This window comes from Patagioenas fasciata, chromosome Z, assembly GCF_037038585.1.
Source record: "Patagioenas fasciata isolate bPatFas1 chromosome Z, bPatFas1.hap1, whole genome shotgun sequence".
Classification (NCBI taxonomy): Eukaryota; Metazoa; Chordata; class Aves; order Columbiformes; family Columbidae; genus Patagioenas; species Patagioenas fasciata.
Genome location: NC_092560.1, coordinates 49787681 through 49800981, shown reverse-complemented (window position 1 = coordinate 49800981; position 13301 = coordinate 49787681). Strand labels below are relative to the sequence as shown.

Genomic DNA, 13301 nt, shown 5'->3' with positions numbered 1-13301 from the left:
GGACGAAGAAAATAAAATATTTCCCCAGTTTTTTAATGCACACAGGTCTCCAAAGAGCAGCTGCTGTGTGTTAGTAGATAGGCATCAGTCAGCCGAAGGTCAGCTATTGTCTATTCAAATTTCAAGCGAATTGTACAGCCCAGCATAGTACACTGTCTGGGATGCACACTTAATAGCCTTTCTCCAGAGCTAATTACTTTGTCATACATAAAGCAAACCACCTCCTCTTACAATTTCTGTTTGTAGAGTTAATTAGCTTTGCCAGCATAGCTTTGCTAATCAGCTTTGCTTTGCTTAGCAATTAATGGGCCTGTGGAGTATGGTACCACATTTGGATTGCTTTCTCAAAATGCAGTGCACAGAGTTTACAGTGTGTGTTTTTAATATTCAGATATTCATAGGAATTACTTAAAATTGACCGGTTCAAAATTCAGAAAGTCAAGCTGCAGCATGAAGTGTAAAAGATGTTACTGGGTTTAGTTGCTCCAGTTTGCAGAAACAACTCAAAAACTGGGAAATATAGTCTAAATGTAGCTTCTGTGTCTGCTTCTGTTTCCCTATTTTGTTCTCAATGTCAGCTTTAAAAACAGATCTAAAAAATAATCCTTAGGTTATTCCTAAAGACATGCTAGCTCTTGTAGTAATTCTTTGGTTAGGACTGTGGGAGTCATGAGTGGTCTGTCAAGGTGTCTTTCATCTGCTAACCTCTTTTAAGTGTTTGTAGAAAACATGAGAAATTCGTGGTCAGCACCTAGTGGAGGGGAAGGGTAAATTGCTTTCTAACTGTCTGACCAGATATTGAACTAATAGTTAATTGAGCAGCCGATGTAGAGAGATTAGTGTCTGCAATTTAACTTTGAAAGTTAAAAGGTTGAGTCATTTTTTGTTCCTGCTAAACAGGTTGGTATTTGTCCAGTGATAATTAAGTAAGTGTTCTATGAACTATTGTAAAATAAATGTTTTCCATTTTGTGAATAACTTACTCTGTTCTCTTGTTCCTTATCATACAAAATCATTTAATAATTTTTTATGGAAGAAAGATTGTTATTCTTACATATACAATATCACCTGCTCTATCACCTCCTCCTAGACTGCGTATAACAGACCTGTACTGTAATATTCTTGGTGCTTTGTTCATCAGGCTCAAGTTTCTCCTTTTTCTCTTACTTAACAAAGTAATTTTTTTGCATTGTTAAGATCTTTTTAATAGTAGCATTTTATAGGGCGAGTTAAGCTTAGCCCAATAGCATGCTTTATTATGTTGTTACTTCTGGTTCATTTGTTCCCCAGTTCCCCCTCCCCGCCCCAGGCCAAATCTTCATGTTTTTTAAGCCTAACTTTCTTACTCCTTACTAAAGCGTTTCTTGTACTTTGGTATTATATACACAGTAGTACCTTGCATTTTGACTTTATATGTGTTAACCAGCTTTTGGGTTAGAGACAAATTTAGTTTATCCATTTAATTTTGTTCAGAATTTTGTATCAATTTTCTCTCTCTTTTAGAGACTTTTTTTTTTTTTCCTATAGTGGTTATCTGCGTCACATGCTTTCTTTCTTTTTGGCAGAGACGTATTTACGCATTTTCAGACTTTTAATATATGCCATAACTAAAATGAACTCTGTGTAAGTCATAAAAGCTGCCTGCATTGGAACAAGGCTGATTTGTTAACTGTTTTGTGCCAAGAGCTTTTTGAGATTTAGGTTCAGAATTTAATCAGGTTAAATGGTGGTTATGGTCTGATGGTGATTTTGCTAGTAGACTGAGAAATTGCAATGTCTATGGAAATGATTTTGTTCTAAAGTAACTGATTTATGGGTTTTTTTCTTCAGTCTTATGATAATGGCCTAGCGCAAGGACCTGGACTCGAATCTCATGGTAAGGATGATAAAATGTTCTATGCCTTTTTTTAAGATTGGGATTGGAAATGCTGGAAGAGATGCTGTGTATGTCATGCCTTTCCTTCTTTTCTGATTTTAAGGAAGTGGGATAAGAAGCAAATGCAAAACATGCCTCAGAATATTATCTGCCTTCTTCCCTTAGTTCCAGCTTGAATCTCAGACCAGATGGGCTCTTAATATATTAACTCCGTTAATCTTACCTTATGAATGTTTTATTGAAAGGTGTTGGCAGTTGTTCTCATCTCTTGCTGACAGAGCAAACTTTTCCACATGTAGCATTGCTACTCTGGATTTATCTGCAAGAGATTTTGTGTGATGCACCTGATAATCTCCAATTTCTGCAACTATTAGTAAAACCTAGAAACGTTTCCTCTGATATATCGCAGCATCCACTGAGGCTCAAATCTTGAAGCAGCAGTTAATTTTTGTAAACAGTTGGTAGTTGTGAAGATAGGAATTCCCAAGGGACTGATATTTTTAGGCCAAATGTTTTCCTATGCCATGAAGTAGTGGTCTGCTTGTGAAGGAGAAGCTGTTGAGTTCTGTGTGGCTGATACTACGTCTATCAAATGTTCGCTAGCTCTATCCTTAGTATTGAGCTTTGATAGTATTCCATCATTTTTCTTGCTGCAGGAGGGATAAAGTTGAAAAACTTAAATTTATACCATTACATATTTTAAAAATTAAATAAGTTAACAGTAGATTACAGTGATTACAGATTACAGTGATAACAGCATTACGTCAGCATCCTTCTCCCGCATTTTGGCATCAGAATGAAAACAACCTCAGAGTTTCTGCGGTCTTCTAGCACCAGGATAGCGTAAGGGAGTTTGGGCCCCACGTCTTTGATCAACAGCTGGCTTAGTCTTTCCCAGGCTTTAATTTATCATATCAGGTGATAGTCTCAGAATGACTTTTGATAGGCTTTAAAAAGTGGCCATGATAAACAAAGAGCATGAGTTCTTCTTCTAATTCCAAATTTTATTTGTAGCTTCCTTGACAACAAAAAAATCCTCAGAAGTGTAGAAGTGTAATTTGTGTTTATTACAACTGTGAGAATCCACCAATATTTTCATAGTATTAACCATGTCTTTTTTTTTTTTTTTTTTTTTGTACTGTCTGCTATTTTTTTACACTTCTGGCTATTTATAACCTCTGGGGAACTTTGTCTGAGACTGTCTTTGGCATCTCTGTCTCAGTTTGATTACTGGCATCCCAATAGTTTTCTTTTTAAAGCTACATGAGAAGAAATGTTTTCTGTTGCACTGGAATTTACTTATTTCTGGACTACTGTGTAATGTAAATTGTACAGCATTGAGAGGCAATCCAGCTTTAAGAAAATGAGTTAAGGTTTATTTGTGCAAGAGTTTGGTTGGGTTTTTTCTGCCTTTGACATACATACTGAACTATAGTGGGCTTATTTATCTGGCTTTTGGACTTAAATGGATTTTTGACAGTATGGAAGTGTTATTTAATTGTTACTACCCTAGTTACAAGTCCTGACTGAAATCATGTGTGCTTCAGTGAAAAACTGGATATCAAAACATTGCAAGAACAACTGTCTCTTCACAGGTGGCTCTACATTCTGTGGCATTGCATCGCTGTGTTTGATGGGTAAACTGGAGGAAGTTTTTTCAGAAAAAGAATTGAACAGAATAAGAAGGTGGTGTATAATGAGACAACAGAATGGCTACCATGGACGACCCAACAAACCTGTAGACACGTGCTATTCCTTTTGGGTGGGAGCAACATTGAAGGTAGTGTACAGAACAGCTACAGGATGGTTACTGACTTGTTTGATTTCTTTAAGCATCGTATCTTTTCTTCGCTTGGAACAGTTACATATTTGGCACAAGTACCTGAATATGCACAGATCATTATGAAGGCCTTTCATCTTGCAAAAATGCAGAATACGTAGGTTTACGAGATTAGTGCTATCTCTGCTATCACTACTTATCTCATAAATAGGTTATTATATTTTAGTATTAACAGTGTAATAATATTTAGTATATTACTGTAACGGTCTGATTTCTTTTCAGCTCTTGAACATATTCCAATATACAGATTTTGAGAAAAACCGAAATTACATCCTGTCAACTCAAGATCGCCTTGTTGGTGGATTTGCGAAGTGGCCAGATAGCCATCCAGGTAGATTTACTTTTCAAAATTATGGTGAGTGTGTTCTAAGCTAGAAATACATTCCAGCAGTCAGACATCTGAGAGAAGTAAAGGAAGATTTTCCTCTTACCTTCCTCAAAAAATGGGAAAAACCCTTGAAATCTAATGAGATGTTTGTAATTTAAAGGGAAAGATGAGGAATACAATATAGTTTTCACTTGTATAGCCACAGTGTAAATGAGCTATCGTTTAAACTGTCACTGAGAGAAAATCACTGTCTGTTTAGAGCTGGGGAAGCTTTTCTCTGTGTGTTTAAGTGCTCTAATTAAAGGGAATATTGTGCAGTGGGCATCTTTGTAAATGGCCTGAGTAAAATATTTCAAAACGTTTCCTTCTTTAAAGGAATTCTTTAAGCTTATTTAGAAATCATTTATGTATTTAAAACCAGCCAAAGTTGACATAGTTACATATTATTTATAGATTATAGTTATACATAGCAATTATATGTAGTATATATGAGAATTAATTATTATCCATTCAGAAATGGATAATTTAATGAAAAAACTGAAAATATACTAAAAACTTAAATTTGAAATAATTTTAGAGTATGGTAGAATTCAATGAAAGTATAGGAAACTTAGAACAATAAGCCTCATGCCAGTAGCGTTGCACAGTGGCATTTCTTTACAGAAAAGATAAGCAGTCTGTAAACTGACCAAATAAGATAAAATTTAGTCCTAATAAAAGAAGAGTCTCTTCAGAATCTGTGCCCTGATATTTCATCTTTTCATTTTGAGCAACAAATGAGCGTTTTTCAAGGCAGACCCACACCGAAAACACAGTGCTTGTGATAGATGTGCTCTCCCTGTTTCCCTGAAAACCAGCTTAGGATTCATGACAACTTAGCTGTATTTACTGTGCTTCATATAGATCAGTCAGTATCACTTGGAGGAAATATTTCTTATATATCTTTATGAATCATTTACTTAGTGAGCTGGCAAATAAAGAATCTGTTTAAAACTCCAGTCATGTGAAGTTCTTTAATGTGTCTTTTAGCATAGCTGTGAGTGTTTGAGATGATAAAAATTGAGAAAAGCAAGGCTCATAATAAGGCTGTTTTGCTTTGATTTGTGTGGTGTTCCAGTCTGAGCCCTGTTGGTTCCTATAAAGCGAGCTTTTTACTGTCTCTTTTCTTTTCCTGTGGTAGATGGGCTTGTTGCGGCACTTTCCTCAGGCAGATTGTGACATAAGTCTGTGTTCATATTTTGAAGGAAAGAGTAAAAAGTTAATGCAGTTCAAATGTGAAGAATGACTATAAATGCAGCATTGCAGAGATTGTTGGTGTAGAATTGAGATTTCAATGTTGTACATACACAGCTGAGCTTACTACAAACTCAATCTGGTATTGGAAAGGCAAGCTGTCTTTTGATCATTGTATGTCTCCACAACAAAGATTTCACACTTTACTAACATAAAGTATCTGTGCAGCTCGACTGTTCTCAAAAGCCTGCTTTTGGTTAAATGTAGAGTCTTCTGACTTCAGTGTAAATGCAAAATGTGAAGGTAATAAGAATGCTATGGATCACCTTGCAAATGAGTTAATTGTTCTATTGGGGGTCAATATGGACAGAAATTATTCCTGGAACATTTAGCATTTGTAAAGCTGATAACAATTTGGTTTTGATGAAAAGCTCAGATGTGACAGAATATTCTAAGGAAAGTTTGCAAAGTGAGAATATGCAATTTTTTCAAATGTGCTTTCTAAGATAGACTCAGAATTTGAATTTCCTTAGCTACTACTTAATAAAAACTATTTAAATTTGAATAGTAAACCAGTCTTTGATGTGCAGTAATGTTTTTAGGAAGAAGACTAAAAGAAGTTTCAGAAAACAGTCAACTGCTTGTGATAATCTGTGTATTACATGGAATTCTAAAGTTGCAAGCATCTCTGCCCAACTGTTGATTCAGGGAAATATTATTTTGTAGTCCTGTTGTTCCAATGCTAACAGACATCAATACATTGTTGGTTCTGGAGGCCAGTAGCATTGTTTAACAATTATTCTTGATTTAAAGTAGTGTTTGGACCAGTGTGCTTATTAAGTAATGAACTTAAAAACCTACTTGCCTTTGAAAATAAATGTAAAAAGTCAAAAGACTCTTTAAGTGCTAGTAATCCTCTGGAAACATGAGCATAACAAAGTGATTCAGGATATGACTTGTTTTTTTTATAGAGATATACAGTGTGGTCTATGGGTTGTAAAATATAGGAAGGGGTTGCCTCTGAAAAATCTTTAAGTATCATAGTAGTGATATTACTGTTTCATAAAGCAGTCATGGACAGCAGCTTAGTAGGGAGATTCATACTTGAAAACAGAACTGAACACCTACTCTGATTGTTCTGTTCTTTGTTTACAAGTGACTGATAGTTTGTTGGTTTTTTCCCCAAGGCTTTCAGGTTGAGCAGTTTGATCTGCTACTTTGTGTTAGTACTACTTGTTACAAACATTAAACCACACTATTGTGGTTTAATGGAGTTTAGTTTTTTTCCCTAGCAGCCCTCATGGTGCTGTGTTTTGGATTCATTACCAAAACAGTGTTGATAACACAGGGATGTTTCAGCTGTTGCGGAGCAGTGTTTATACACTGTTAAAGCCTTTTGTGTTTCTCGTGCTGCCCTGGTAGCAAGCACACTGAGGGTTCACAGGAGGTTGGGATGGGCACAGCCAGGGCAGCTGACCCCAATGACCACAGGGCTACCCCAGACCACATGTCATTGTGCTCAGCAGTGAAAGATGGGGAAGAAGAAGGACGGGAAGGACTTTTGGAGTTACAGCGTTTGTCTTCCCAACTAACCACTACGTGTGATAAAGCCCTGCTTTCCTGAAGTAGCTAAACACTTGCTTCCTGTTGGGACATAATGAATGAATTCCTTATTTTGCTTTGCTTCTGCCAGTGGCTTTTGCTTTCCCTATAAAGTGTCATTATTGTGAGCTACAAGCTTTCTCGCTTTTTCTCTTCCTTTCTTCTTCTCGTACTGGGGGTGGTGGGGGCAAGTGAGTTAACAGCTATGCAGTGCTTAGTTCTCTGTCAGGGTTAATCCACAATGTTTTGTTGAATACATATCTAAGCTATTGGTTTTTTTTTTTCCAGGCTTCTCCATAAGTCATGACTAGATGTAAATAAGATTTTCTTTTAAATTAAGTGGATGTGCTGCTGCATGCCCCAGGAATTATTGTGCACTGGGCACCAGTGTCCACTAAAGCTTTGTACTCCTGGGGTTGTGTTGTACCAGGCCATAGAATTTGTACAGTCCAATAGACTCTGTTATCCCTTTCCTCCACCTGGTTGGAGGCAGGGCACCTCTAATTCCTGTTTTGCACAGTCTCTGGGTGTGAATTAGAGGTTCCTTCAAGAGCATCAGAATCTCTTCTGCTCCTTTTGTAAACTGGAGCAGCCACCTTCCTAGGAGTTTTTCCTTTTATCTCACGTACTCGTTCTTGAAGTTCTGAGGTAGGCCTTCCACACCACTTACTCATGTTTTCTCCCTGCTCATGTAGGAAGAACCACAGTGAACCTCTTTTTGTGGGCTGTCTCTGCCCTCTCTCTCGAGACTGGAAACGCCTTCTCCTAACAGCTGAAACATAGGTTTGTGCAGGTCGTGAACGGTACGAGTCTTCTCTGAGCTCTTTGATTTCTTGCAGCAGCTTTTCAAACCGGTCATCAGATTTTTCACACAGTTTCTCCACAGCGGAGACACAAGCCCTTAGAGAACCAGCAAGGCTGTCCTCAAAGTACCGGAGCTGCTCAATCACTTCATTAATTTCTTGTACACCTCTAGCTGACCAGACCATTCCTGCCAATGACTTAGCATATGCAGGTGGTGCACTTTGTACAAATCTGCGCCACATAGATTTTGTACAATTGATTCTATCTGGGTCTGTCCCCTCTTGGCTGTTTGGTCCTAGATAGATGATCTCTCGCACAGCTAATTCTCTCAGGAACTGGATACCTCACTCCATAGTATTCCATTTCCCTAACTTGGATATACAATCTTCCTTGTAGGGAAATCTGACTTTCATAGCTGCCAGGAGTCGGGTCCAGAGAGTAGTGGCATTAGACTCTCTTGAAATTGCCCTATCAATGGTGGAATCTTTTGACAGAGATCCCAGCTGCCTGGCTTCACCACCTTCTAATTCAATTGTTTCTGCCCCATTGTCCCAGCATCGCAGCAGGCAGGTTAAAATATTCTCGCCTTCACGACGACTAAAGTCTTTTCGCAGATCTCTCAGCTCACCTGGAGAAAAGGACCGAGTGGTGGTCACTTCATCTCCACCCTGTCCTGATGATGCCTCTTGGGTTGATGTTGGCCCTGTGCCATCACCTGCTGCACGGGTAGTCTTTCTAGTGACTTTCTTACAACCAGCAACTGATGCTGATATGGGTTCACCATCATTTGATTCATTTTCAGAGTCTGAATGACTGTCACAGTGATTGCTGTGGTTACAGCAGCAACAGTGCCCAGTGTGTGAAGACGGGGGGGCTGCCTTGTTAGCCTTTGAGGCTGGGGAAGTAACGTTATCTGCAGCGACCTTGGCAGAGGAGCTCTGCGGAGGAGCTGTAGCTTCAGCCTGTGAAGCCGCGGTTGGGGGGGCAGTGGCTGCAGCAGCAGCTTTGGCTGTTTTGCCTTTTCTCGAGCGGCTAGGAGTGCTTTTTGCTAAAGCTTCCGAAGACGCACCGCAAATTTCAGGACTAAGAAGAGGCGCAAACCTCCTATTGAACCTCATTTCTCTTAACAGTAACACAAACTGACACACATTCAGCAAACCAGATAACACCATCACAGTTCTATCAAAGCTCCAAGGATATTCAAAGTTCTCTAAAACATTTGCAAACTGTCCTAGCGAAAACACAAAAGTATTGTTAGTCAGCCTTTCTGAAGATTCACTTGACCAATTAGCAAATATAGAGCCATTCTGCTCTTTAATCTCTCCTGGAGGTTTTTCAAGGTAAAGCAGAAGCGAGTAGAAATTCATTAGCGGCTGCAGTATAATGAAATAAACCAGTGCCATACCACACAGGATCATCATGACCGCTGTCCAGTTTCTTGTTGTTATATAATGAATACTTCGATTCAGAAAGCAACAGCAACACAGATATGGGATCAGCGAGCACAATGTAGAAAATAACTGATACAAATTTTGCCATAACATCTTTAAGTCAATGTAATTCACTTTGCCTTAATATCACTAAAAAATATCCGAAGCAAACAGACGCGCGAGTATCACAACTCTATGAGTTGGCACCGTGCCAAGAAAATTCAAAGGTACGTCAGAGCAGTAGAAAAGCCAAAAATCTCCAGATTTACCCCTTTCTCTTGCCCCACGTTGGGCGCCAATTATCTGTCGAAGGTTAAGATTGCGGGGTGACAATCAAACCCTGGCAGATGTATTGTTAACCTCCTCTCCCCCCCACTTCTCCCTTTTTCCCCTCCCTCTCCCCCCTTCCCACTCAGGACAGGCGATCGGGAGGGAAAGAAGGACAGAGAGAAGAGAGTTGGAAAAGTTAAAGATGTTTTACTAACGCTACTAATAAGAATAGAGAAAATAATACAAAATATACAAAACCAATCTTGTAAGTCTCAGCAACTGCAGAGCCAGCACCCAAAGTCCTGGATTAGACTCTGTAGCCAACCGGAGCTGGATTCAGTCTCTCACTAGGCCTCAGTTCGCAGGGACGACCAGCAAGGTCCTCTCCTAATGTCAACCACGAGGAAAAAAGGGAAAAAGGGCAAAAAAGGGCCGAGATCCTTGTGATCTCCCACTTTATATAAGTATTCACGTGAATGGAATGTTATACACCGTTGGTCAGTCTCTCGGACATCAGTTTTGTCGTTGCCCCTCTCGCGAGATGTCCATCCGTGCTTATCAATAAGTTTGCATTCCATTGCTAGGTTTAACCAAAACATGTGTCGGGTTCTCCAGGAAAATGCAGCTAACATGAAGGCTTTAGCTGACAGGCAAAAATTCACTAAAAGAGAAACTTGTTTTTTAACAAAACCAGGACAATGTGCTTGCCCAAATGACAGCTGAAATCTTTTTGTGTATCTTGCAGCTTGCTCAGGGATAGGGACCAGGTGGTTACCATCTCATTAATGAGTTCTTAGGCCTCCTCCTCTTCTCATGATGACCGTGGTTCTTCACTCCTCAAATCTCTTACTAAGTGTGCTGACTTTTGCTTCCAAGATTTCCTTTTTGTGTATAGGCGCAACTGGTACTGCAACAGGTGGGTTCTCTGGTTCAGCTGCATTGCCTGTTGCAGGGGCTAGAATACCTGCACTACCTGTCACTTTGTCATCAGACCAGAGGCCATCTCTTCCCCTTGAGAGTACTCAATACTGTTAAACAGGTCTCAGTAGCCATGCACCAAGCCCCTGCATGTTGCAGTGATTTTTGTCTTCCCAGAACTGCCAGGGTGACAGCATACTTCTTCCCAATTTTTCACTAGTTTTTCAGGATTCTGCAGTTGTACAGGGATGAAGTTCCAAAACACTGGTGGTGTGCACTATCCTAGGCATTTGCCCATGCTATCCCACACACCATGCCACTCATAACTATCCAGCGTCGGGCCAGATCTCTGGGTGGTATTCTTAATTAGTTGTTTAACTTTAAACAAGACTTGAAACACATTCAGGAGGCATAGGAATAGGAACATCCTAGTTTGAACATCCCAAGTGTATTCAAAATTCTCAAGACCTGTTGTAACTAGCCCGGAGGAGAAGAGGAAGGTGAAGGAGCAGGGAAAAGTGTTCCCCGTTGCCTCCCCCATAGATTGGCTGTCCAAGGAGAAAAGGTAGAGAGTGTAATTATTAATAGTTTCCAAGAAATTACTCCTGAAGTAGAGAGATGATGGCGATGCTGAGTGGAAATTCCAGGTTGGTCTCCCAGCCCCCTCATAATCCAATGTAACCTGACACAACAGAATGATAACCTTGGTCCAGCTCCCAGAGGTGCAACAGGGAACATATGCAGACAGTAAGGTGTTACATACCACAACTCTGAGAACGAGCACAACAGCTCTGAGAGCAAATAAATCAACATTGTGACCAGCAACTATCAAATTACTGTAATGAATGCTTATCACAAATTTACTTTACCACGCTCTGGTCAAATCTGTCATTATCTCAACCCTTTGTGCTCCACGTTGGGCACCAAAAAGCACTGTTGTTGTTTAACCCAGCGAGCACCTGAACACCACACAGCGGTTTGCTCACTTGCCCCCACAGTGGGATTGGGTAGAGAATGGGGAAAAAAGTGAAAGTTGTGGATTGAGATAAAGACAGTTTAATAGGACAGAAAAGGAAGGGAAAATAATCATTATAATGATGATGAATATACAAATTAAGTGGTGTCCAGTGCAATTGCTCACCTCCCACTGGTGGCCAGCCAGTTTCTGAGCTGCAGCCACCAGACAGCTTTCCCCCTAGCTTATATACTGAGCATGATGTCACCCTGTCCCACTCTGCTGAAGGGTGTTCAGCAAGCTATAGTGTTGGTATAAGGTGTGCAGCAGGAGCAGTGTGGGACAGGGGAATCAGAGCATCCCTTTTTGGTGGCAGTCATCTGTTATGGCTGATGAAGCCAACTCATGAATTCCTATCCTTAGCTTATTCCCTCAGGAGGGGGAGAAGCTAGGTAATGATTTTTTTCATACTTCTAAATCTTGGCAGTTTGGCAGTTATTGGCACTAATTTTGATGTTTCAGTAATCATCTGTTCATCAAGTAATCAACTAAATATTTTTTCATGCTTTGGGAAAAAAAATCTGCTTTGTGGACAGAAATTATTTCCATCTCGTCAAACTCCTTTGTTCTTTGGCCTGAGCATTCGGAAGAAATAAAGTAGTTGGCAAGATTTGTTATAAAACAAAACCAGACTCTAGTTTTAGAGATTGCAGACTGTCAGTTCACACTGATGGCTTTGGGTAGAAATTGATTTTTTCTGATCAAAATTCAAGTTTAAAACGTAACACCTGTTTGTTTCCCTTGGCTTTAATAATTCAGGGAGGTTGGAAACCAGGAACACTTGGCTGTTACAGCCTGACATAATTTTGTTTTTCCTTTTCTGTCCTTATTTCAGATGCTTTACATGCCTACTTTGGGATCTGTGGTTTGTCATTAATTGGAGAATCTGGTATTTGCAAAGTTCATCCTGCCTTGAATGTAAGCACAAGAACCTCAGAGCGCCTTCACCACCTTCATCAGATCTGGAAAACAAGGACTCTAAATAGTGTTCAGAAGACACACACCTCTCTACATGACTGATTTAGACTTGATTTTAGTTCTGGTAGCATAATTGTAGCCCAAGGTTAAAAGCCATGTGTAACCAATGTGCTCTTTTAAGTGCTGGAGTCATATAATCGGATCTGTGTTGCTGGCTTCACTTTCATAGGAGTTGCCTTCAGCAGTTTATTCTGCATTGTGAAATGGGGGATTATTTTGATTATATAGAAGCTTGTCACCACAGACTGTAAATGGCTCTTCAAATGGCTTTACTTCTACAAAATCCCTTGAGGCATATAAACTTCATTTTTATTTTATATTTTAAAATTTGTGCATACTGTGTCAAAATATATAATGGGGAGATACTTTCAAAATCTGTTTACATATCATACAGTATAGCACAGATCCTTGGAGTTCTTTATGATCTTAATGTTTGACATATTTTAGTAAGTCTCAGTTAAAAGTTACCTTTTATCGTCTACTTTCAGGTTCCATAAACTTTGTTAAAAAAAAAAAAAAGAAGTAAATACAAATAAAATTATTTTATTCAATATATTTGATTTCCAAAGTTGTGTGACCTTACTAAATGGATTTCATAATTCTTATGTGTTGCTCTACACAGATGCATTGGATCATTAGCCAGACAAAACGTTTTCATCAGAAATATTCTGTTTGTGTGGAATTCAATGAGAGTGTCGCATATTGATGTGTGTCAAGAGGAGATACTCAACACAGTCTTCTTGAAGAGTAGCTCTGTGTGAGAGTAGCATTAGAACCTATTTTTGAAGTCTAGACATTGCAGTACATTAAAATTGTACAACTTCACTCTGATTAATTTTTATACGTTTTCCTTTTAGCGTGAAATAATTTTGAGGTTTTTAGCCATTCTGTGTAAAGAATGAAACATTGGATTTTAAGCAGCAGAGTTTCATTGTTAGAGCAATGTTGTACATTCTCAGCTTATTTAGTAGTTGTGCTTACTTCCTATGCTTAAAATGCTGCTCAGA

General features: G+C 39.1%; 1 protein-coding gene across 1 annotated transcript in view; it reads left to right on the top strand.

The window, feature by feature from the left end:
* Window positions 1-12838, top strand: part of PGGT1B (protein geranylgeranyltransferase type I subunit beta) — a 66514-nt gene extending 53676 nt beyond the window's left edge. The window contains exons 6-9 of the mRNA XM_065860646.2: window positions 1831-1876; window positions 3472-3656; window positions 3939-4047; window positions 12152-12838. Coding sequence (XP_065716718.1) covers window positions 1831-1876; window positions 3472-3656; window positions 3939-4047; window positions 12152-12336 — 525 coding nt within the window. The 3' untranslated portion in view covers window positions 12337-12838. The remainder of the gene's footprint in view (window positions 1-1830; window positions 1877-3471; window positions 3657-3938; window positions 4048-12151) is intronic.
* The last annotated feature ends 463 nt before the right edge of the window (window positions 12839-13301 follow it).